Source organism: Pristiophorus japonicus, chromosome 20 (assembly GCF_044704955.1).
Source record: "Pristiophorus japonicus isolate sPriJap1 chromosome 20, sPriJap1.hap1, whole genome shotgun sequence".
Lineage (NCBI taxonomy): Eukaryota > Metazoa > Chordata > Chondrichthyes > Pristiophoridae > Pristiophorus > Pristiophorus japonicus.
Genome location: NC_091996.1, coordinates 68,828,556 through 68,853,193, shown reverse-complemented (window position 1 = coordinate 68,853,193; position 24,638 = coordinate 68,828,556). Strand labels below are relative to the sequence as shown.

General features: G+C 47.4%; 1 protein-coding gene across 1 annotated transcript in view; it reads left to right on the top strand.

The window, feature by feature from the left end:
* Positions 1–5,621: 5,621 nt before the first annotated feature.
* Positions 5,622–24,638, top strand: part of LOC139232757 (ciliary microtubule inner protein 2A-like) — a 32,590-nt gene continuing 13,573 nt past the window's right edge. Inside the window, exons 1-5 of the mRNA XM_070863260.1 lie at positions 5,622–5,677; positions 13,370–13,468; positions 18,215–18,435; positions 20,631–20,779; positions 21,588–21,723. Of these exons, the coding sequence (XP_070719361.1) occupies positions 5,622–5,677; positions 13,370–13,468; positions 18,215–18,435; positions 20,631–20,779; positions 21,588–21,723 (661 nt within the window). The remainder of the gene's footprint in view (positions 5,678–13,369; positions 13,469–18,214; positions 18,436–20,630; positions 20,780–21,587; positions 21,724–24,638) is intronic.

Below are 24,638 nucleotides of genomic sequence, written 5' to 3'. Positions count from 1 at the left end.
AAATATGTTGTGCATTTTTTCTATCTTTTATTTGTGATTTGGGGGTGTTTCTCATTCATAGTAACAGGAGTTTCAGACGTACGAAACTCCTATTACTATGATTGAGAATATACGATACCTGATTGGCTGCCCAGAGCCATGTGACTCCAGCTCCAGGCCTGCGAACGTCCCAACGTGCACGTGCTGCGACGCACAGTCAGGAGAGGCCTCAGGACCGGGATCCCTTGTGGCTGCAGCAGCTTCAGGTAGGTACGCATCTTTTCTCCTATTTTTAGTCGAACGCCCGCGGGAAGAAGAAACAGGAATTTCTGGGCCAATGTGTTTTTTCATGTGCCCTGTTACCTGTGTCCTTAATAATCCACGGTGTATCCTTGGACAATGTGGACCATTTTGCATACCTTGGGAGCCTACTATCAGCAAGGGCAGACATCGACGACGAGGTCCAACACCGCTTCCAATGTGCCAGCACAGCCTTCAGTTGCCTGAGGAAGAGAGTGTTTGAAGACCAGGACCTCAAATCTGGCATCAAGCTTGTGGTCTACAGGACAGTAGTGATACCCGCCCTCCTTATATGGCTCAGAGATGTGGACCATATGCAGTAGACACCACAAAGCGCTGGAGAAGTACCACCAGCGCTCCCTCCACAAGATCCTGCAAATCTATTGGGAGGATAGACGTACCAACGTCAGTGTTCTCGATCAGGCCAACTTCCTCAGCATCAAAGCACTGACCACACTCGACCAGCTCCGTTGGGCGGGCCACATCGTCCGCATGCCCGACATGAGACTCCCAAAGCAAGCGCACTATTTGGAACTCCTACACGGCAAGCGAGCCCCAGGTGGGCAGAGGAAATGTTTCAAGGACACCCTCAAAGCCTCCTTGATAAAGTGCAACATCCCCACCAGCACCTGGTCATCCCTGGCCCAGGACCACCCTAAGTGGAGGAAGAGCATCCAGGAAGGCGCTGAGCACGTCGAGTCTCGTCGCCGAGAGCATGCAGAAACTAAAAGAAGACAGCGGAAGGAGTGTGCGGCAAACCAGACTACCCACCCACCCTTTCCTTCAACCACTGTCTGTCCCACCTATGACAAAGACTTTAATTCCCGTATTGGACTGGACAGTCACCTGAGAACTCACTTTTAGAGTGGAAGCAAGTCTTCCTCAATTTTGAGGAACCGTCTATGATGATGATGAATAGATTCTTGCATTTTTCCTACTACTGATCTACAGATGTCAGGCTAACTGGTCTGTAGTTCCCTGCATTCTTTCTCTCTCCTATCTTGAATAGCGGGTTACATTTGCTACCTTTTAAACCACGAAGACCATTCTAGAATCTAGTGAATTTTGGAAGATCGTAACTAATGCATCCAATATCTCTGCAGCCATCTCATTTAGAACCCTCGGATGTGGGCCATCAGGTCCAGGGGATTTGTTGGCTTTTAGTCCCATTAATTTCTCCAGTATTTTTTCTTTACTAATATTAATTACTTTAAGTTCCTCACCCTCAATAGACCCTTGGTTCCCCACAATTTCCGGTATGTTCTTTGTGTTTTCTACTGTGAAGACAGACATAAAATATTTGTTTAACGTCTCTGCTATTTCCTTATTCCACTTTATAATTTCTCCTGTCTCTGCCTCTGTGGAATGTTTATTTTCGCTAATCTCTCCCTGATTACGAGTTTGTAAAATCTCTTACAATCTGTTTTTATATTTCTTGCTAGTTTATTCTCAAATTCTATTTTTTCCCTCAATCAATTTTTTGGTCAACCTTTGCTGATTTTTTAAAAACCCTCCCAATCCTTAGGCATGTTATTCTTTTTGGCAACATTGAAAGCCTCTTCTTTAATTTAATACTATCCTTACCTTCTCTAGTTAGCTCTGGATTTACCACTTTTCCAGTGGAATTTTTATTCCTCAAGGGAATTTGTTGAGAATTATGAATTATTTCTTTAAATGTTTCCCATTGCTTATCTACCATCATACCTTTGAATCGAATTTCTCAGTCTTCCTAGACAACTCACCCCTCATACCTCCATATTGGCATTATTTAAATTTAACACCCTAGTTTCGAACTGAACCACATCACTCTCAAATTAATATGAAACTCTATCATATTATGATCATTCTTCCCCAGAGAATCCTTTAGGATTATAAGATTACTAATTAACCCTGTCTCATTACATTATACTAAACAGAGTGACTGCTGGAAGCTGCTGCCAAAGAACTGGATACTGCGTAGATGCATTCTGCATATAAATCAAGGAGAAGAAAAATAATAAGCGCCATGTGAAGGGAAAGGAGAAGAAAAATAATAAAAATGGACATTTGCTGAGTTCTGCTAGCGTAGGAACCCGCCTCGATCATTGACTCTGTCATTCCCAGAGATGATGACGAGCTCTCTCTCTCTTACCTCAGAAATGCACTGAGGCACCGAAATAGCCACAAAGCTGTGGCTTTTAAAAAATATATATATTGAGTTGTTTACTTTTATTTAACTAGGATTTCTTTTTAAATGTTTAATTTCATAAGCCGATAGAAAAACAAATTCAACTTTTAATTTTAATTTTATTTTCCTGACGTGGCTCAGTTCAGCAGCAGCAATCTCTGGCCACATATCCACGGCATAACTAGAACTGCCTATATCTACCTCCGTAACATTGCCCGTTTCCGCCGCTGCTGAAACCCTCATCCGTGCCTTTGTAACCTCTAGACTTGACTACTCCAACACTCTACGCTAAGTAAACTTGAGGTCATCCAAAACTCAGCAGCCCGTGTCCTAACTCGTACCAAATCCTGCTTACCCATCACCCCTGTGCTCGCTGACCTACATTGGCTCCTGGTTAAGCAACATCTCGATTTCAAGATTCTCATCCTTGTTTACAAATCCCTCCATGGCCTCGCCCCTCCCTATCTCTGTAATCTCTTTCAGCCTCACACAGCCCCCCCCCCCCCCCGAGATGTCTGCGCTCCTTAAATCCTGCTCTCTTGAGCATCCCTGATTATAACAGCTCAACCATTGGTGGCCGTGCCTTCAGCTGCCTGGGTCCTAAACTCTGGAAGTCCCTCCCTAAACCACTCCGCCTCACTACCTCTCTTTCCTCCTTTAAGACGCTCCTTAAAACCTACCACGGCCAAGCTTTTGGTCATCTGCCATAATTTCTTCTTATGTGGCTCGGTGTCAAATTTATTTGTTTTGCCTTATAACACTCCTGTGAAGTGCCTTGGGACGTTTTACTATGTTAAAGGCACTTTGTTGTTGTTGTTAGCAAAGAAGCAAAAAAACACTGGAACTATTTCATTTTGTTGGCAGCAGACATGTCCTATACTAAAACTAAAATAGCCTGCTCCCTAGTTGCTTCCTCAACATATTGTTTTAGAATGTGCATTACATGATTAGGTGACGCAGTCACAATTTCTACTGGAATTGACACTGGTGGAACATAACTTACCCCTCAGGGCACATCTGGTGTCCTCGCTGATTCATTTCACTCTCTTTATGATGTCAGAGTAGCTTCCTCATCATATCATAAAACAATTCAACTGCATGTTTCAAAATTGCATTCGGTAATGGTCCAACTGGGCCCAACACCCAGGGATGCTCTCACACCGGTTCTTTAGAAGCATGGTCTCTTGTATGTATCATACCCAACATTTCATGCATCGACCTTACTGTCAGGAGTGACTGGAATGGTAAGTAGACATTTTCCTGGAGGAAGGGAGATTTATCCACTAGCACTTATTTATAAGAACATTTGAGTATGTCTTTCCGTCATTGAGTGTAGGTGATATTATTAGGGTGTTGAGAGACAATGCATGGGAGGTGTTTTAAACTCAACAGTGTGAAGTAGCTGGACACATCTCTCCTTGATTTGTGCTGATGCCAGGTCGGGGCAGGAACTCCTCAATGATTCACCCAGTATATAATTAACTCAGGCTATGCATACAAAATACTAAAACCATCAACCTAAATAAACAAATAAACAAGTGAGTCAGAGTTCTCCATAACCACCTGATTTTTAAAAGGGGTCCTTTTTCCTCCAAGTTGTGTGTATGATTACCTGATGGTGATGTATCAATCCTTCTATGCTTCAATGAGAGATGTTTCTAAGTTCTCCGGTGGTTCAGGAGATGCTCCCAAGTTCTCCGATGGTTCAGGAGATGCTCCCAAGTTCTCCTGTGGTTCAGGAGATGCTCCCAAGTTCTCTGGTGATCCAGGAGATGCTCCCAAGTTCTCCAGTGGTTCAGGAGATGCTCCCAAGTTCTCCTGTGGTTCAGGAGATGCTCCCAAGTTCTCTGGTGATCCAGGAGATGCTCCCAAGTTCTCCGATGGTTCAGGAGATGTTACCAAGTTCTCTGGTGGTTCATGAGATTCTCCCAAGTTCTCTGGTGGTTCAGTGGGAGATGTTTGCAAGTTCTCTGATGGTTCAGGAGATGTTCTCAAGTTCTCCAGTGGTTCAGTGGGAGCTGTTACCAAGTTCTCTGGTGGTTCAGGAGATGTTTCCAAGTTCTCTGGTGTTTCAGTGGGAGATGTTTCCAATTTCTCTGGTGGTTCAGTGGGAGATGTTTGCAAGTTCTCTGATGGTTCAGGAGATGTTCTGAAGTTCTCTGGTGGTTCAGTGGGAGCTGTTACCAAGTTTTCTGGTGGTTCAGGAGATGTTTCCAAGTTCTCTGGTGGTTGAGCGTGTGATGTGAGCAATGAATCTATTCCCTGCTGGTCTTGTGTGCCCTGTACTGAAGCTCTAGGCCTACATGGACAATAAGCTCGGGTTGTCACCTCGCACGGGCATCGTGGCTGAAATCCTTGTGGCAGGGGCTCTGGGCAGACTGATTCAATCAGCATCCCTCCCTGAAAAAGTCTTCCAGTTCCTTGGCTCTCCAGGCAATATCTCATTTGACCTGTCTCAGAATTGTCAGGGCTCCGAAGCGCTGATGTCGCCTGGCTGTCAGGGGCCTGTGACACTAATGTTCTTTGACTGCCCATGTCTGTCTGGCCTCCTTGGCTGTCCAGCTGAGCTCGCTGGGACTGATCAGCTGTTATGGCTTGACCAGCTAACGAAGGTCGTATCCCAGTTCCTTGAGGGGCTTGCAAAGCTTGAGCCAGAGCCTGCTGCTCCGCTGGGGTAGGGATGTGTACTCCCACACATTCCAGTCCAGGTTGCACCATGGTCCTTGCTTGGTATTGAGCGAGAAGTGTTTGAAATTGTTGGCTGCCATGAGGGAAATATTTCTCTTTGAAACAGCTGCGCCGAGGTGGGTGGAGGGGGGTTCTCCCACGATAGGCGGGTTTGCGGTATGTCGAATTGCCCGCATCATACTTCCCTACATTTGGCCCTGTTACATTTAAGAAATGGCCGTTGCTATCTACACTTACTTTTGGCCAGTGCGACCGGAACGGGATTGATGAGCCCATCATGTTTGCTGAAAGGACAGTGCCTTTATTCCCAAAGATCACCTCAGCAATAAGCAGCAAGTTGAGGACTGCTGACTGGCAGTGGTGCCAATGCTGATGTCATGGGCACTGTAAGCTGGTTGCTTAGTAACTGCTTGACACTGACAGTAAGAAAGGTGTTGTGCCCTGAGGCTCCTAAACATCCAACAATTAGCAACAGACCTGCATCAAGATGATGACTACTAAGAAAGACAATCTCTTCACCCCAGAACCACATTATATACCTGGGTAAGTGACGCACTCAAACTGTCAATAGAAGCACTTCTACGGCGTATAAAACAATAAACTGTATAGTTACTCCTTTAACATGAATTACTGCATTAAGGCTGCCTGACCTGCTGAGTATTTCCAGCATTTTCTGTTTATATTTCAGATTTCCAACATCCACAGTATTTTGCCATTTTCCATTACTGCATCAAGGACCTGTTGGGAACCACCACTCATCAGTCTTTAGCCTGTATTCCACTCCAAATCCTCTCTATCACCTCAGTAACATCGCTCGTCTCCGCCCCTGCCTCATACCATCTTATTGCTGAAACTCTTATCAGTGCCGTTGTCACCTGCAGACTCGACTATTTCAATGCTCTGCTGTCATAGAATCATAGAAATTTACAGCATGGAAGGAGGCCATTTCGACCCATCGTGTCCGTGCCGGCCGACCAAGAGCTATCCAGCCTAATCCCACTTTCCAGCTCTTGGTCCGTAGCCCTGTAGGTTACGGCACTTCAAGTGCACATCCAAGTATTTTTTTTAATGTGGCGAGGGTTTCTGCCTCTACCACCCTTTCAGGCAGTGAGTTCCAGACCCCTACCACCCTCTGGGTGAGGACATTTCCCTTCATATCTCCTCTAAACATCCCCCCAATTACTTTAAATCTATGGCACCTGGTTGTTGACCTCTCTGCCAAGGGAAACAGATTCTTCCTATCCACTCTATCCAGGCTCCTCTTAATTTTATACATCTCAATAAGGTCTCCCCTCAACCTCCTGTGTTACAAAGAAAACAGACCTAGCATCTCCAATCTTTCCTCTTGGCAAAATTCTCCAGTCCAGGCAACATTTTTGTCAATCTCCTCTGCACCCTTTTCAGTGCAATCACATCTTTCCTGTAATGTGGTGACCAGAACTGCACACAGTACGCCAGCTGCAGCCTAACCAGTGTTTTATACAGTTCAAGCATACCTCCTTGCTCTTGTATTCCATGCCTCGACTAATAAAGGCAAGTATTCCATATGCCTTCTGAACCATCTTATCTACCTGTCCTGCTATCTTCAGGGATCTATGGACCTGCACTCCAAGGTCCCTTTGTTCCTCTAAACTTTTCAATGTCGTACCATTTAACGTGTATTCCCTTGCCTTGTTAGACCTCCTCAACTGCATTACTTCACACTTATCTGGATTGAATTCCATTTGCCACTGTTCTGCCCACCTGACCAGTATATTGATAACTTCCTGCAGTCCGCAGCTTTCTTGTTCATCATTAATCACACAGGCTATTTTAGTGTCATCTGCAAACTTCTTAATCATACCCCCAACATTCAAGTCATTGATATATACCCAAAAAGCAAGGGACCCAGCACCGAGCCCTGCGGAACCCCACTAGATACAGCCTCCCAGTCCCCAAAACACCCATCAACCATTACCCTTGGCTTCCTAACTGAGCCACTTTTGCATCCAACTTGTCACTTTGCCCTGGATTCCATGGGCTTTTACTTTCGTGTCCAGTGGGACCCTAACAAAAGCTTTGCTAAAATCCATATACACTACATCATACACACTGCCCTCATCAACCGTCCAGATTACCTCCTCAAAAAATTCAATCAAGTTAGTCAGACGCAACCTTCCCTTAACAAATCCATGCTGATTGTCCTTGATTAATCCATCTCTTTCCAAATGAAAATTTATTCTATCCCTCAGGATTTTTTCCAATAATTTTCCCACCACTGAGGTTAGGCTGACTGGCCTGTAATTAGTCGATCTATCCCTTTCTCCCTTTTTAAACAAAGGTACAACATTAGCACCAGCCTGTAGCCAGAGAGGACTGTAAAATGATGGTCAGAGCCTTTGCTATATCCTCTTTTGCTTCTCTTAATAGCCTGGGATACATTTCAGTCGGGCCTGGGGATTTATCCACTTTCAAAGATGCTAAGTCCCTTAATACTTCCTCTCTCACTATGTTCATCTCGTCTAATAGTTCACACTCCTCCTCCCTGATTGCAAAGTCTGCATCGCCCCTCTCTTTTGTGAAAACAGATGCAAAGTATTCGTTAAGAATCATACCCACATCTTCTGCCTCCATACATCAGGTTTCCTTGATGGTCTCTAATAGCCCCCGCTCTTTCTCTATTTATCTTCTTGCTCTTAATGTATTTATAAAACACCCTTGGGTTTTTCCTGATTTTACTTGCCAACATTCTTTCATGCTCTCTCGTTGCTTTCCTGATACCTTTTTTAATTGCACCCCTGCACTTCTGCAGTATGTCCCTTGACATCCAAGGGGCTCTAGATTTGTTAGACCCACCCTTTTTTTAAGGGAATATATTTGCTCTGTACCCTGATTTACCATCAAGTAACCATTTCCAGTCTACTTTGGCTAAATCCCATCTCAGCTCAGCAAAATTGGTTTAACCCAATTGAGAACTTTTATTCCTGGTCCACCTTTGACCTTTTCCATAACTATCCTAAATCTAACTGAATTATGATCACTAGCACCAAAATGCTCTCCTACTGATACCCCTTCCACCTGCCCCTCTTCATTCCCCAAAACCAAGTCCAGAACCGCCCCCTCCCTTGTTGGACTTGTTACATACTGGCTAAAAAAGTTCTCCTGAATGCATTTTAGGAATTCCGCACCCTCTGTACTATTCACACTGCTTTTTTCCCAGTTAATATTAGGGTAGTTGAAATCCCCCACTGTCCTCCCACCTTGAATGCTCCATAAATTTCAGCTTATCCAAAAATCTGCTACTCGTATCCTATCCTGCTTGCATGCTGTCCCCCAACAGTTTAGTCCCTAGCTGACCTACATTGGCTCCCTCATCTGACGCCTCAAATTTAAAATTCCCATACTTGTGTTTAAATTTATTCATGGCCTTGCCCTTTCCTATCTCAGTAACCGCCTCCAATCCAACTCCACACTCCCAAGTGCTCTGTGTTCCTTTGACTCTGGCCTCTTGTGCAAACTACCTTTCGCTTCACTCCACCATTGGCGGCTGTGCCTTCAGCCATCTAGGCCCTAAGTTCTGAAATTCCTTCCCTCAACATTTCCGCCTCTCCACCTCTCTCTCTCCACTTCTTTGACCAAGCTTCTAGTCACTCCTAATATCTCCATCTTTGTCTAGCTCTCCATTTTGCTTTGGTGAAGTTTCTGTGGATTGCATTGGGATGTTATTCTACTTTAAAGGTGAACTAGATTTGGGCATAATGAGCTCTGCACTGATAAATTAATAGAGATGGAGCGTTACTGGCTGCTGATACTGGCTGCAGTTCTTTAAGGTTGAAACGGTCTTAGAATGAGTGTGTGCGAGACAGCACACATTGAAAAGAGGGGTGTCAGTGCTGGATGATGGATACTCTGCCTCTCTGTCTCGATGCCTCAGTGCTGGGACATATGTTATCAGGTGGTTTGTTTTCAGTTGTCTCCTACTTCAGCTTGGAAACATTAGGAAGAGAAGCATGCCTTGTTTAATGATTTGCACTGCTCTCTCCGTCTGGCCGTTGGAGGCCGGCTTGAACGGTGCTGTCTTGACGTGATTTATGCCGTGGTCAATTATAAAGTCTTGGAATTCTGCGCTGGTGAAGCACGGACCATTGTCACTGACCAATATGTCAGGGATTCCACGCGTTGCAAACATGGTTGCGAGGCTCTCCACAGTGGTGGAGGTTGTGCTCGAGTTTAAAATGGTGCATTCGATCCACTTTGAAAATGCATCTACAACTACGAGGAACATTTTGCCCATGATTGGGCCCGCATAGTCTACGTGCACCCGCGACCACGGTTTGGTAGGCCAGGGCCAGGGGCTCAGTGGAGCCTCCCTGGTGGCATTGCTGAGTTGGGCACAAATGGTGCACCTTCGGACGCAGAGCTCCAAGTCCGCGTCAATACCAAGCCACCAGACATGGGATCTGGCTATGCCCTTCATGAGAACGATCCCCGGGTGCTCGCAGAGGCATGACTACTCGGCTGCCCCACATCAGGCAGTCTGCTTGTAGTGATCGCTCATGCATGCGCCTGTGAAAGGGTTTTAATTCCTCGGGGCAGGCATCGCGAGCCTCTGCCCAGTTACCGGTTAGGACACATCTTTTTACTAAGGATAACGTGGGGTCGCTGGCTGTCCAGGCTCTGATTTGGCAAGCCGTCATGGGTGAACCTGTGGACTCAAAGGCATTGATTGCCATGACTATCTCACAGTCCTGTTCATCAGACCCTTCCGTGGTCGCCAGGGGTAGCCTGCTGGGCGCGTCGGCACAGTTGTCTGTGCCTGGTTTGTGCCTTATGCTTTGTCGTAGGACGCCAGCATGAGTGCTCACCGTTGAATTCGCGCCGAGGCGTTGGCATTTATTGCCTTGCTCTCGGATAGGAGGGACGTGAGGGGTTTGTGGTCAGTTTCTAACGCGAACTTGGCCCCGAAAAGGTATTGGTGCATCTTTTTGACCCCGTACAGGCACGCGAGCGCCTTCTTCTCTACCATTCCGCTCCGCCCGCGAAAGTGACCTGGAGGCATAAGCTATGGGTTGTAATTTGCCCGCACTATTGACATGTTGCAAAACGCACCCGACCCCATACGCTGACGCATCGCATGTGAGAACTAGCTTTTTACCTGGATCAAAGAAAGTCAAAACACTGTTGGAACACAGAAGGTTGCGTGCCTTATTGAAGGTGCGTTCTTGGGTGTCCCCCAAAACCAATCGCACCCCTTCCTGAGTAGCACGTGGAGAGGCTCCAGCAGCGTGCTTAAGTTCTGCATAAAGTTCCCAAAGTAATTGAGTAGCCTGAGAAAGGCGCGCAGTTCTGAGATATTCCAGGGCCTGGGTGCCAGGCGAATTGCTTCTGTTTTGGACTCTGTTGGGCAGATTCCATCAGTGGCAATCCTTCTGCCCAAAAATTCAACCTCGGGTGCGAGAAACAGGCACTTGGATTTCTTGACTCATAGGCCTACCCGATCCAACCGCTTTAGTACTTCCTCCAAATTATGGAGATGGGAATCGGTGTCCCTGCCCGTGATAAGTATGTCATCTTGAAATACAACCGTCCCCGGGATGGACTTGAGCAGACTCTTCATGTTGCGCTGGAATATGGCAGCTACTGACCTGATGCCGAATGGGCATCGATTGTACATGAAAAGGCCTCGATGTGTGTTGATGGTGGTGAGTAGCTTGGATTCCTCGGTCAATTCTTGTGTTTACCTCCAGCCAATGTGGCAAATAAGTCCTCCGCTCTGGGCAGCGGGTACTGGTCCTGTAGGGAAACTCTGTTTATGGTAGATTTGTAGCCCCACAGATTCGTACAGATCCATCAGGCTTCATAACTGGGACGATGGGACTTGCCCAGTCGCTAAATTCCACAGGTGATATATGCCTTCCCGCAGAAGCCTGTCCAGTTCGTGTTCAATCTTTTCCCTCATCACATAGGGTACAGCTCTGGCCTTGTGATGGACTGGTCCAGCATCCTGTGTGTTGTAGATTTTGACTTTGGCCCCTTTGAAAGTGCCCACACCTGGCTGAAAGAGATGTTCAAATCTGTTGAGCAGGAGGTCCATTCCTCTAATGACATGGCATGGACATCATCCCATTTCCAGTTTAGTTTTGCCAGCCAGCTTCTCCCCAGCAGTGCTGGGGGGTCTCCGGGGACAATCCACAGGGGAAGTCGGTTCACTGTCCCTTTGTGTGTGACAGAGAGCATGGCGCTGCCGAGGACTGGTATGATTTCTTTGGTACAGGTCCTTAGTTTGGTGTCGACCCTTGTGAGTTTTGGTCTGTCTCTTTTATGCGGCCACAGTTGTTCAAATTGTTGAGCGCCCATGAGAGATTGACTCGCTCCCGTATCCAGCTCCATGTTGACAGATATCCCATTGAGTAGGACCCACATCATTATAGGAGGCGTCCTGTTGTAGGAGCATCAGTCATTGATCGTGTTGACATCGGTGTCCCGGGTACTGTCCCCACCATCTTCTCGTCCGCTTTCTGACCCATCCGATTCGTATACCAGCCGAGCTGCTGTTTTTTTGCACATGCGGGCCAAATGCCCTGTATATTCACAATTTCTGCAAACAGCCTGCTGAAATCGACATCCCTTTGACGAGTGCCCACCCCCACACCACCGGCACAGACCTATTCCATTGTTCAAAGTGTTCCCAAAAAATGAGCTGCGTCTGGCTGATCTCTCTTGAGCTTCTCTCAGTTTGTAGTTGATTGCTTGCATTGTGGGTTGATGAGGTGTGAACGGCCGTTCCTGTGGCCCTTGATGGCTTCTGCCTGCTGTCGAGAGCCTGTTCTCCCTGTTTTGTCTGTGTGTGGGGGTAGCAGCTTGTTTAGTGCTGTGAACTTCTTGTTCTGATATTTCGTTAGTTGTCGTACCTGCATTGTAAATCAACCTTGTTTCTTCTTCCCCTACCAAGAATGTCTGTGCAACCAGTGCTGCTGCCTCTAAGGTCAGGTTCTTGGTCTCTGTGAGCTTTCGGAATATGCCTGCATGGCCTATTCCTTCAATGAAAAAGTCTCTCAGCATTTCTCTTCTCAGTTCATCGGAGAACTCACATAAACTAGCCAACCTCCGAAGTTCCGCCACGAAGTCGGGTATGCTCTGGCCCACACAGCGTCTGTAGTTGTAGAACCTGTGTCTGGCCATGTGTAGGCTGCTCGCTGGCTTCAGGTGGTCTCTTACCAGTGTGCTCAATTCTTCAAACGATTTGCTTGCTGGTTTCTCGGGTGCCAACAGATCCTTCATTCAAGCGTATGTTTTTGAGCCACAGCTGGTCAAGAGATGGGCTCTTCTCTTGTCTGCCTTATCGTCGCCTAACCAGTCTTTGGTTACAAAGCTTTGCTGGAGCCTTTCTATAAAGTCCTCCCAATTGTCTCCCGCATTATACTTTTCATCTGATCCGTTGTTCACCATTCTGTGGATTCTATAATCCCGTAACTCGTCACCACTGTAAAGTCCTGTCCCCTCAGTACAGATTCACATGAGACATGTAGTGAAGTCAAGGTCACTCTGGACCTGCACCTTTATTTCACAGCTCTGGAATGCTGCACTTGCCTGAGACCTGTCATTATATACCTGTCTCTTGCAAGTGCACCCCTGGTGGTAAGGTATGCTGGTGTTTACAGGTCATATCTTGTTACAGTCATGTATAGCATGTTAGGATACAGTTATATATAATAATGTAAGATACATGACATATATCTATTAGCAACTCTCCAGACATTTGAGCACAAAAATCTAGGCTGACACTCCAGTGCAGTGCTGATGGAATTCTGCACTGTTGGAGCTGCCGTCTTTCAATGAGACCTTAAACTGAGGCCTCGTCTGTCCTCTTAGGTGAACATAAAAGATGCCATGGCACTATTTCAAAAAGGAGCAGGGGAATTCTCCCCGCTGTCCTGGCCAATGTTTATCTCTCAATCAATATCACTAAAAGAGATTATCTGGTCATTATCACATTGCTGTTTGTGGGAGCTTGCTGCGCACAAATTGGCTGTCCCGTTTCCTACATTATAACAGGGACTACACTTCAAAAGTCCTTCATTGGCTGTAAAGTGCTTTGAGAGGTCCTGTGGTCATGACAGGCACTATATAAATGCAAGTTTTTAATTTATTTTTGTACCATTTAGTGTGTATATCTATTAGGGGCAGTGTGTATCATTCAGTGGATATATCTATTCATGTGTCTCAATTTATCATGGTCTGCTGTATTCTCCTCAGCTTGGCCATCATGATGGCACAGCCTTTGCCACCAGGGATATGGCCACCAGCTCAGCAGCAGGAGAAAGAGGAAGATGAGGGGGTGGAAACAGATGGGAGGTTGGAACCCAGACAGCCCTTTTCTTGCTGGGATAGCAAGGATCGAATCATGTGGTACAAGTGACCGCAACCCCACTCCCATATTCAACATTAGTCCCGCACCTTACCTTCCCTCTGTTACTGGCCATCACAGTCATCTTGGCCACAATCTATAATAATAAGTCAGTTTTTGTCTGTCTAGGAGCGCGGGCGAGGCCAGGGGCTGGGAGCACGTGGTGACAGTTGCACTGACCAATGGGCAATCAGGGCCGGCCTGGCCTCACAACCAATCAGGGAGGGGAGCGATGGTGGGACGCTGGGTCTGCTCCAATGAGGAGGTGGCAGTGGATGCGGCGGTGACAGGGCCTCCCAGGTGGTACTGCGGAGCCAAGAGGAGCGCGTGATGGGAGCGGCGGATGGGAGAAAGAGAAAGAGAGAGGAAGGGGAAGAGAGGTAGGCAGGGGAGAGTGGGAGGAAAGGGGAGAGAGAGGGAGGGATGGGGCGAGAGGGAGGGATGGGGCGAGAGGGAGGGATGGGAGAGAGGGAGAGGAGGGAAGGGATGGGGAGAGAGGTAGGGAGGGGGAGGGAGGAGAGAGAGGGAGGAAGGGGAGAGAGAGAGGGTGATGTTGGGAGGGAGAGAGTGGGAGAGAGGGAGGGAGAGGGTGTGAGAGGGTGGAAGGGAGAGGGAGGGTGTGAGGGAGGGAGGGATGAAAAGGGAGAGGATGAGAGGGAGAGGGGGAGGAGAGAGAGGGCTAGAGGGGAGAGATGGAAGGAGAACGAGAGAGGGAGGGGAAAAGAGAGGGTAGGAGGGAGAGAGAGGGAGGAAGGGGAGAGGGAGGGAGAGGATGGTAGGGATGGAGAGGGTGAGAGGGAGCGGGAGTGAGGTAGGGAGGGAGGAAGGGAGAAGGTGGGAGGTAGGGAGAGAGAGGGAGGAAGAGGGTGGGAGGAAGAGGGAGGGATGGAGAGGGTGTGAGGGAGAGGGAGGGTGGGAGAAGGAAGAACAGTGAGAGAGAGAAAGATGGAGGGAGAGGGAGGGAGGGAGATGATGGGGGGAAGAGAGGAAGGGGGAGAGAAGGAAGGAGAGTAAGAGAGAGAGGGAGGGAGAGAGGGAGGGAGAGAGAGAGGGGAGGGAGAGAGGGAGGGAGGACATCAATGTTGATTCTATAGAAGATGATAGTCTAAACAAGTATTGTTGCAATAAAGATACTAATTTGACTACAAATGTTTTGCAGGTCTCTGCTAGTGCTGAAATAAAAGTCACCACAAAGCAAACTTTCCAATCAAACTTTATCCATATATCTATTCAATATGATACCAAAAATTTAACTCACCACCCTTGTGCATTCTGTTAGTGATTATCTTGCGAGTGTCTTTGCCTATCCTAGTGCTCCTACGCAGTGCTACCCGCGGTGGCTGCAGCTTGGCTGGTGGAAGGCTGCTGACTTTCAGTTAGGGAGACTGCAAATCGCCTTGTAGGATGACCTCAAGCAGTTCTAGGCCTCGGGGGCCCGGCTTTAGACTGCACCACCTTGGCAAGGGTGGCTGGTTGACAGACAACAGCAAGGGCACTGGCAGAGTGGCAATGGTGGGAGGACAAATGCCTCCCACCACAAAAAAATCTAGGCTGACTGTTGGAGGTGCCGTCTGCTCTCAGGTGGACGTAAAAGATCCCATGGCACTATTTCAAAGAACAGGGGAGTTATCCCCGGTGTTCTGACCAATATTTATCCCTCAATCAACAAAACAAGACAACAGATTATCCGGTCATTTTTACATTGCTGTTTGTGGGAGCTTGCTGTGTGCAAATTGGCTGCCCGCGTTTCCTACATTACAACAGTGACTACACTTCAAAAGTACTTCACTGACTGTAAAGCGCTTTGAGACATCCGGTGATCGTGAAGTTTTTCTTTTATCCTTTGCTACACCCCAGTGGCAGCACCTCAGCTATCCTATTAATCTGCTGGACTGCTGTGACACCCTTTCCACATTAGTAAACCCAGCCATGAAGGCAGCAGTCTGTGCTTGGATGACTTCAGGCTGAGCTTCCATTGCAGCACTCAGATGTTGAGTGTCTTGGGCTTGTGCTGCAATGGAAGCTGAGACTTCAGCCATCAGACACGGCATCAGCGTAAGGTCCACAAGTGTGTTAATTGATCTGCCCATCCCTTTCACACTGGAAAGGATGGGCTCCAAGTTCCACCCAAAGCCCTTTGCGAGGTTGGAGCTGGACTCCTCTATGCTCCTTGATATTGCATTCAAGCTTTCTAGCAGGGCTGCCAATGCATCAAGCATTTCATTGTGCATACCCATCAGCATTCTTCTGTAGGCCGCACCATTGAAGTCTTCATCAGAGTCCTACGCAGCAGAACTCGTGTGCGACTTCGCTCTCCAGGGAGTTGGCACCTGAGCTACCCTTTCCCCCTGCCCTGGCTGCAGGTTGCTCATGCCCGGTGTTTCACCACATGCAGATCCCGCATGTAACCTATCCTCTAAAGTACGTGGGATTTCGGTACCTGAGCTGGTGGCTGGGAGTGTGAAGGCTCTTGTTCTTCGACCACTGGGTTGGCAGGTTGCATTTCTTGGGTGTCTGAAATGCGAAAGGCACAAGGGTAGAGTTGTGGTAATAGAAGGGTGGAAGCAAGAGCTGCATGCTTACACCATGTGCAGATTCTAAATCAAAAGAGATTGACGGGGAAGTGGGAAGGAGGATGGCGTATGAGAATACCGGCATCTTGCATTCCTTCAGCCCCACCACTGGCCATGGGTTCAGTCATGCCCCTGCCAAGAATGGCCAGCACTGTCTCCTCCAAGGGAGTGAGCTAATGCACATGAGCCTGATCCCCGACGGTTAAGGTCTGTTAAGCACCACATTTTCCTGCAAGTGAAAGGGAAGTGAGTCAGCGAGTGTGGTGTAATGTGTTTAGGTGATGTAGTTGACATGGTTGAATAGCTGACAGTGTGTTCAATCTGTGAGATGTGGATGTGAGGCTTGCAGCAGTGGTAAGTGTGTGCGGGTGAGGTGAAGCTGTGAGGTATGAGTTGTATTTGATAGAAACTGTTAGTAGGTGAGTGGTGGGAATCTGTTGTATTGAACAGTGTGTGAGGCCTGGGGTGCAGATGCTGGGATAAGGCATTTGAAGATGAATCCACTGACCTTGACCATGCGTGTGAGGTCATTAAACTTCTTCCTGCACTGAGTCTAGGTACTCACAGCTATACTGCTGGCAATGGGCTATCTGTTCCCACTGCAATCGTGTCTGTTGTTTGGAGGGCCTCCTGGCCACCTGTGTGAAGAGGACCTCTCTCCTGGAGTTGACCTCCTGGACCAATGCCTCCAGTGCTGCACTGGAGAATCTTTGAGCCCTTTCTTTGGCCTGTTGCACTCTTCTTTTTCAGACAGTAGCCCCCACAAGCACTTCCACCACTTGTTGCAGGCAGAAGGCACCTTCCCTTTAAGAGGTGCAGTCTGCCTTTAAGTTGTCCAGGCTAGCTTTAATTGGAGCTAGCCTCGCACAAACTTAGGCCCCTTGCTGAGCGTTCAGCCACTCAGCAGTGAGTTCAGCACTCAATTGAACGCTGCAATCATGCAAAGTAGCAAGCAGCACAAATTTCACATGCTGCCTGCAGTGCTCCAAACAGGCGCGGGTACATGGCGCCTCGAGATCTCCGCGCTAAATTTCAGGGGCTACCAAATTTCTAGGCCAGGGCGTCAATCTTTGGAGGCCAGTGTGTACCAATCAGTGAGTATGAGCCCGAGTTTGGTGAAATCTAAGGTCCGACCAAGTACCGTCGAAAAGATTGCTAAGATCATGATGGTACTTTGGGTGGACGTTTGGTGAAAAAATGTAGAAAAAACCTCCCGGTGGAAAAATGGGCCTTACATGCCGATTCTGGGTGGCAGCGGGCGCTAGGTCACATGCTGGGTGGCAAATGCAATCCTCGGCAAACTAACGCCGAGGATAGAGCCAGGCCCAGGCAGGGGGGAACGGCAAAAATAAAAACTACTAGAAATTCTTCAGAGGACCCCATTGACCAAAATCCCTGCAAAAGAAATGAAAAAAGGAAGTGCACTAAGCTTTTCTTGCAGGTCTTTATACTTACCATTCAGGTAAGACCTGCCTCCACGTGGCGGTCTCTTCTGTTGCTGGAGCGGAGGACTGCCCGGACCAATCTGGGGAGTGAGTGGGCGGGAGGACTTTTGTCACCAGCGGACATACCCCAGCGGTCTTCTCTCCCCGCCGGCATGAGGACCTGACCAAACTCGCTCGGAGGGAAGAGCGCCCAGAAAACATGAAGACCGCCGAGTTTAAGTCAACCAAACTCAGGCCCTATATCTATTAACAACTCGAGAGAGAATCAAGCACAAAAATCTAGGCTGACACTCCTGTGCAGTACTGAGAGAGTGCTGCACTGTCGGAGGTGCCATCTTTCGGATGAGACATTAAGCCAAGGCCCCGTCTGCCATCCCAGGTGGACAAAAACGATCCCATGGCACTATTTGAAGAAGAGCAGCGGAGTTCTCCTGCCAGTGTCATGACCGATATTTATCCCTCAATCGCTAAAACAGATTATCTAGCCATCATCACATTGTTGTTTGTGGGAGCTTGCTGTGCACAAATTGGCTGCCACATTTCCTACATTACAGCATCAATTACACTTCAAAGGTACTTCATTGGCAGTAAAGAACTTTGGGACGTCCTGACGTCATGAAAGGCGCTGTTGTCAGTGGTCATTCTGAAATTATGTTTGCTTTTGTCTTTGGTACAGATATGGAGGGTACACCCAGACATTCCCATTCCGTACTGGCAAGACTTACGGGAAGACTACCCATGATATCCTGAAGGATCCTAAAATTGTGAGAGCTGACCAATCGATCCTGTTGCCAACAACCGAGCCTCCAGATGACAATTTTCTGGAATATGAGGAATATTGTCTCCCTGATGTGTCGGACCAGGTCCACCCACAGAAACTTGTTCCTGGCTACACCGGTGAGTCACATGTGGCAGGGTACAGATCCAAAACCCAATCTGTCATGTATGTAACCACAAGTAACACCACTGTATTACTGTATACTCTCAACCTAGATGCACACCTTGACCACTAGGGGTGAACTTGTGGGAGACACTCCTTACCTGATCACACAGGTATAAAAAGGGAGGTCCCACGCAGGGTCAACATATTTGGAGTCCTGTGAATAAAGAGTTAAGGTCACAGAGTGACTTTGTCCCCAGAATGTGCCTCGTGTGGTTTCATGCTGTAGAGTAAGGACTTTACATTGGCGACGAGAAACGGGAATTCACGGCCCACGAGAATGGCCACCGGTAGCACAGAGGAACGGTACTGTGTTGGGGAAGACTGGGATGATTTTGTCGAGAGGCTTCAGCAAAGCTTCATTAGGAAAGAATGGCTGGGGGATGCAGCGGCCGACAAGCGAAGTGCTCATCTTTTGACCAGCTGCGGACCAAAGACATACGCGCTCATGAAGGACTTACTAGCACCCGAAAAGCCGGCAGACAAAACATTTGAAGAAATTAGCAAATTGATCGGGGAGCACCTCAAACCGGCGAGTAGCATACATATGGCCCGACACAGATTCTACACTCACCGACATCGTGAAGGACAGAGCATACCGGACTTCGTAGCAGACCTCCGCCGTTTGGCCAGCCTCTGTAAGTTCACAGACGCCTGCAAGGAGGAGATGCTAAGGGACTTCTTTTCCGCAAATTAATTGAGACCAAGGATTTTACCTTGGAAGCGGCAATCCAAAGCCCTGTAATGTTCCACAGATCAGTATCAGCGGTAGGACTCGAATATGTTGCACCCTGGACAGTTATGCTTCCCGACAGTCCCAGACAGCTTGTGCTTTGCCTTTCAGTTACTGAGCAATGACAACAATCGCCACTAACACTTCCTTCCTTCACTTTTACAAGTTATGGGCGGGCTTCAAAACAAAACAAAACTCGACTCCAGGGGGATCATTTTAACGTCTCCAGGTGGGCAGGAGAGGGACAGGAGAAGTTAAAATTTTTAAAGTATGACACCCAACCCCAACCCTAGGTTCTAACGGAGACTAGTTAGGGGACGAGCGACTAACCTGCAGTCCTTAGGCGGTTAGTCATTTAAACATTTTAATGAGACTCCGTGCCTCAAAATGAACCAGTTTTAAATTTAACAGCTGTGGACTGAGTTTTCCAGGGCTCGGCATACCCGGCAGCTGGAGGGAGGCAAGAAAGGCCAGATCCAACAGGTGAGTGCTTTTCCCTCACTGCAAGTAGGTCAGGAGGAACAGGAGTGCTTTCCCCCGGAACCTCAAGCAAACCTGCTTCCCGCCATGACCGAATCCCCCGTGAATGGACCCCACCCCGTGATCTACCTCCCACACCCCCCGCGATCAGATACCTAGCGCGATCGGTACCCCTCCCCCCCACCCACTGTGATCAACCGACATCCTCCCTCACTCCGTAGACGGAATTCCCACCCCAGTGATCCACCAATCCCCCCGCGATCAGACACCCCTACGATCTTCCCCCACTCCCACCACTGTGAAATACCACCGCTCCCTCACCTCCATATCCCTGCGATTGGACCACCTGCGATCTTTTCTCCGACCCTCCGTGATGTCCTGTCCGGCCTCCAGGATCTCTCCCAACCCTCCATTCCTTTCCACTCCCCAGCTGTGGCCTGCTAGCCAACCAACTCTCAATTCGTCCGGCTGAATGAGGTCCTGCCATTTAATTAGGCAGCACCTTCGTAAAACCCATGCATTTCAGGTTTTCTGGCCGCTGCGACCTCCACTACCGCCCTTCCCCCCCCCCCCCCATCATATCCTTTAATCATCTTAAACACTTCAACTAAATCAACCTTTAATCTTCTATATTCAAGTGGATACAAGCCTAGTCTATGCAACCTGTTCTCATAATTCAACCCCTTTAGCCCCGGTACCATTCTGGTGAATTTGCGCTGCACCCCCTCCAAGGCCAATATATCCTTCCTGAGGGCGGGCCCAGAACTGAACACAGTACTGCAGCTGGGGTCTGACCAGAGCTTTATACAGCTGTAACATAACTTCCACCCTTGGTATTCCAGCCCCCTTGAGATAAATCCAATGTGTCACATCCCAGAGGACCAGGTTACAGTGGTGACTCTCGCACTCGTCTCATCTCTCACTGTCTTTATTCATCAGGCTACATCCCTCAAAAGTTATTCAACTATGGTGGAAGCTACTACAAGCAGACCCTTGAGTCTGGACTAGACTTACGGAGACGGCAAATGGAATACGCACAAAAACTTAAAGAGCCCGTGCTCATCATCTATATGGATGGGGGAAGAAAGGTACAAACTATAGGACGCTAAGGGGAACAGGAAGTTTAACACCCTCACCTACATCGGCAGCTGCACACATGCATGGAGTGGATAGGAGGAGCTTAGATACTGACCATTCACCATTAACATATGGCACAACTTGATTTCAACTCAATGGGATTATTATTTAATTATGAGGAGTGAGGAGGGACATGGGTTCAATCTGAGGGGAAGAATGTTCCCTCTGGCTATAAGAGTCCAACTTGAAATGAGTTTGGACAGACCTCTTAGTGGGCAAAGGTCTACAGTTCAGAACTACCTCCAATGCTGCACTAACTGGCAAGCTTGGAGAAGCCACATGGAGAATGGAAAAGTGTCACATCAGTGAAGTAGGGGTGCTCTTCCAAGGTTGGGGCTAAAGGCCACTGTTGTGGCAGAGGAGCGGGAGCTTAAGACTGCAGCTAACTATTCTATACCTGACTGGAAGTGCTTGAGGCTGAAGTCAGAAACTGTTCCATTCACTCAGCACCCAGAGGAGTATAAAGTTCACAGAAAAATGGTGGATACTGTCGAAAATGGACTGCACTCACAACATGGAGCTACTGGCTGTGGGGAGTATCATAGAGGGGAGCAACTACACGGTTAACACTCACACCTGAACTAATGCCTGGGCTCATACACTGGACTGCAACACCCAGGAACATGCGAAGAGGGAGAGGGGCAACAAAGAAGGGAAGAGGCATCAATAGCACCTACAGTAACAGAACACTCATACTTACACCAGGGCATAGGCGAGATATTACAGTTCCGGCTAATGTGGTGACATTCCCTTTCTCAGCTGGCAGTCGCCGGTGAGAACAGGCCACTGAAACCGGTGGCTGCAAACGTGGATCCAGTAACCTGGACTCATCTGTACAAGCACAAGCATCGTTTCGCGATCCAACCTCCCGAAATCCAGAGGAGAGGAGTCTCAGGTACGTGACAAGAACAATCCAGAAAAATAATTTAGACTGAAAGGCGACAAGTCCAAGATAACCAAAGCCTGTTCCTTGGAATGTGTGAACCAGTTACATTTGAGTTAAAACAGCAGACAGTGAATGTTTCAGCCCATTACCATGTCCCACTGCTCGATTTCAATCCAATGGGATGATATTTCATTTAGGAGTAGCTGAAAGGAAGTTGAGAGGAACTCTTTCAACCAAAAGGTAATCGACTTGCGGAATTACATACCAGAGAAGGGGACAGTATATAGGTCGAGGAGCAATTAGATGTGTTTCTGATGAGAAAAGGGATTCAGTAATATGGTGAGAAGTTGGGTAGATGGGATTGAGGGATATGGTGAGAGGGTGGGCAGGTTGGGGTTGAGGAATATGGTAAGAGAGTGGGTAGGGGCGGGGTTGAGGGATATAGTGAGAGGTTGGGTATGTGAGGTTGAGGGATATGGGTAGAGGTTGGACAGGGTGAGGTTCAGGGATATGGTGAGAGGGTGGTGGGTAGGTGGAGTTGAGGGATCTGGTGAGAGGGTGGGTAGGTGGGGTTCAGGGATATGGTGAGAGGGTGGGTAGGTGGGGTTCAGGGATATGGTGAGAGGGTGGGTATGTGAGGTTGAGAGATATGGTGAGAGGGTGGGTAGGTGGAGTTCAGGGATATGGTGAGAGGGTGGGTAGGTGGAGTTGAGGGATATGGTGAGAGGATAGGTAGGTGGAGTTCAGGGATATGGTGAGAGGGTGGGTAGGTGGGGTTCAGGGATATGGTGAGAGGGTAGGTAGGTGGGGTTCAGGGATATGGTGAGAGGGTGGGTATGTGAGGTTGAGAGATATGGTGAGAGGGTGGGTAGGTGGAGTTCAGGGATATGGTGAGAGGGTGGGTAGGTGGAGTTGAGGGATATGGTGAGAGGATAGGTAGGTGGAGTTCAGGGATATGGTGAGAGGGTGGGTAGGTGGGGTTCAGGGATATGGTGAGAGGGTGATGGGTAGGTGGGGTTGAGGGATATGGTGAGAGGGTGGGTAGGTGGGGTTGAGGGATACGGGAAGAAGGTGGGTGGGTGGGTTTGAGGGATATGGGGTGAGATGTTCAGGTGGTGCTGATCTATTTGTTGAGCCTAATGGATTTTACCTAAACATACTTCTGTTATAAGATTTGCCCAGCTTCATAACTCACAGTGGCACAGGCTGATTGGACATACAGTAAAACACAATTTTATTTTAGATTGTACTTGTGAATCCTGTGTTCAAACAGAATCAAATATCCTCTTTTGATGAATCATGAAACAATTTATAATCTTAGCAGCAGTTTATTTTTATCATTGGTGCCAATTTTGTCCAGCTCTTCAGAGGCCAAGGAATGTAATCTCATCAGAGGGATGTCAGAGAATGTGATCCCACAGGAGAAAGGAGAAGGTAAAAGTGCAGGGTAGCGATAGGGGTAATGATAACCAGAGTGGGACAAGTAGGGACAGAGCATATACACATAAGACAAAATTAAAAAGCTCTATATCTGAACGCACGAAGCATTCATAACAAGGTAGATGAGTTGACAGTACAAATAGAAATAATGGGTATGATCTGATTGCCAATACAGAGATGTGTTTGCAAGGTGACCAACCCTGGGAACTGAATATTCAGGGGTATTTGCCATTTCATAAGGATAAACAGAAATGAAAAGGAGTGGGGTAGCTCTGTTAATAAAGGATGAGATCAGTGCAGTAGTAAGAAATGATATTGACTCAGAAGATCAAGATGTAGAATCAGATTGGGTGGAGATAAGAAGTAATAAGAAGTCACTGGTGGGAGTAGTCTATAGGTCTCATAACAGTAGCCACTCTGTGGCATAGAGTATAAATCAAGAAATAATGGAGGCTTGTAAAAAAGGTACAGCAATAATCATGGACGATTTTAATCTTCATATTGATTGGAAAATCAAATTGACAATGGTAACCTTGAGGAAGAGTTCATAGAGTGTATGCGGGATGGTTTCTTGGAACAATATGTTGTGGAACCAACCAGGGAGCAAACTATTTTAGATCTGGTAATGTGTAACGAGTCTGGATTAATTAATGATCTTGTAGTGAAGGATTTTCTTAGGAAGAGTGATCATAACATGGTAGAATTTCAAATTCAGTTTGAGGGTGAGAAAGCTAGGTCTCAAACTAGTGTCCTGAACTTAAATAAAGGTAATTACAAAGGTATGAAGGTAGAGTTGGTTAAAGTGGTCTGGGAAAATATATTACAGGGTAAGACTGTAGAAACGCAGTGGCAAACATTTAAGGAGAAATTTCATAACTCTCAGCAAAGATTTATTTCAGTGAGAAATAAAGACGCCAAGAGAAGGATGAACCATCCCTGGCTAACTAAGGAAGTAAAGGATGGTATCAAATTAAAAACAAAGGCATACAATGTTGCGAAGGACAGTGGAAGGCCAGAGGATTGGGACATTTTTAGAAAGCAGCAAAGGATGACTAAAAAAAATGATAAAGACAGAGAAGACAGCATATGAGAGTAAACTGGCAAGAAATATAAAAACAGACAGTAAGCGCTGTATATATAGGTATATAAAAAGGAAACAAACAAAAAGGATACAAGTAGCTAAAGTAAACATTGGTCCCTTAGAGGATGGGACTGGAGATTTAATAATGGGAAACAGGGAAATGGCAGAGACTTTGAACAAATATTTGATGTCGGTCTTCATGGTAGAGGATACTAAAAACATCCCAATAATTGATAATCAAGGAGCTATTGCGGTGGGGGGGGAACTTAAAACAATCACTGTCACTAGAGACAAAGTACTAGGCAAACTAATGGGACTAAAGGTGGACAAATCCCCTGAACCTGATGGCATGCATCCTAGAGTCTTAAAAGAAGTGGCTTCAGAGATCGTGGATACATTGGTT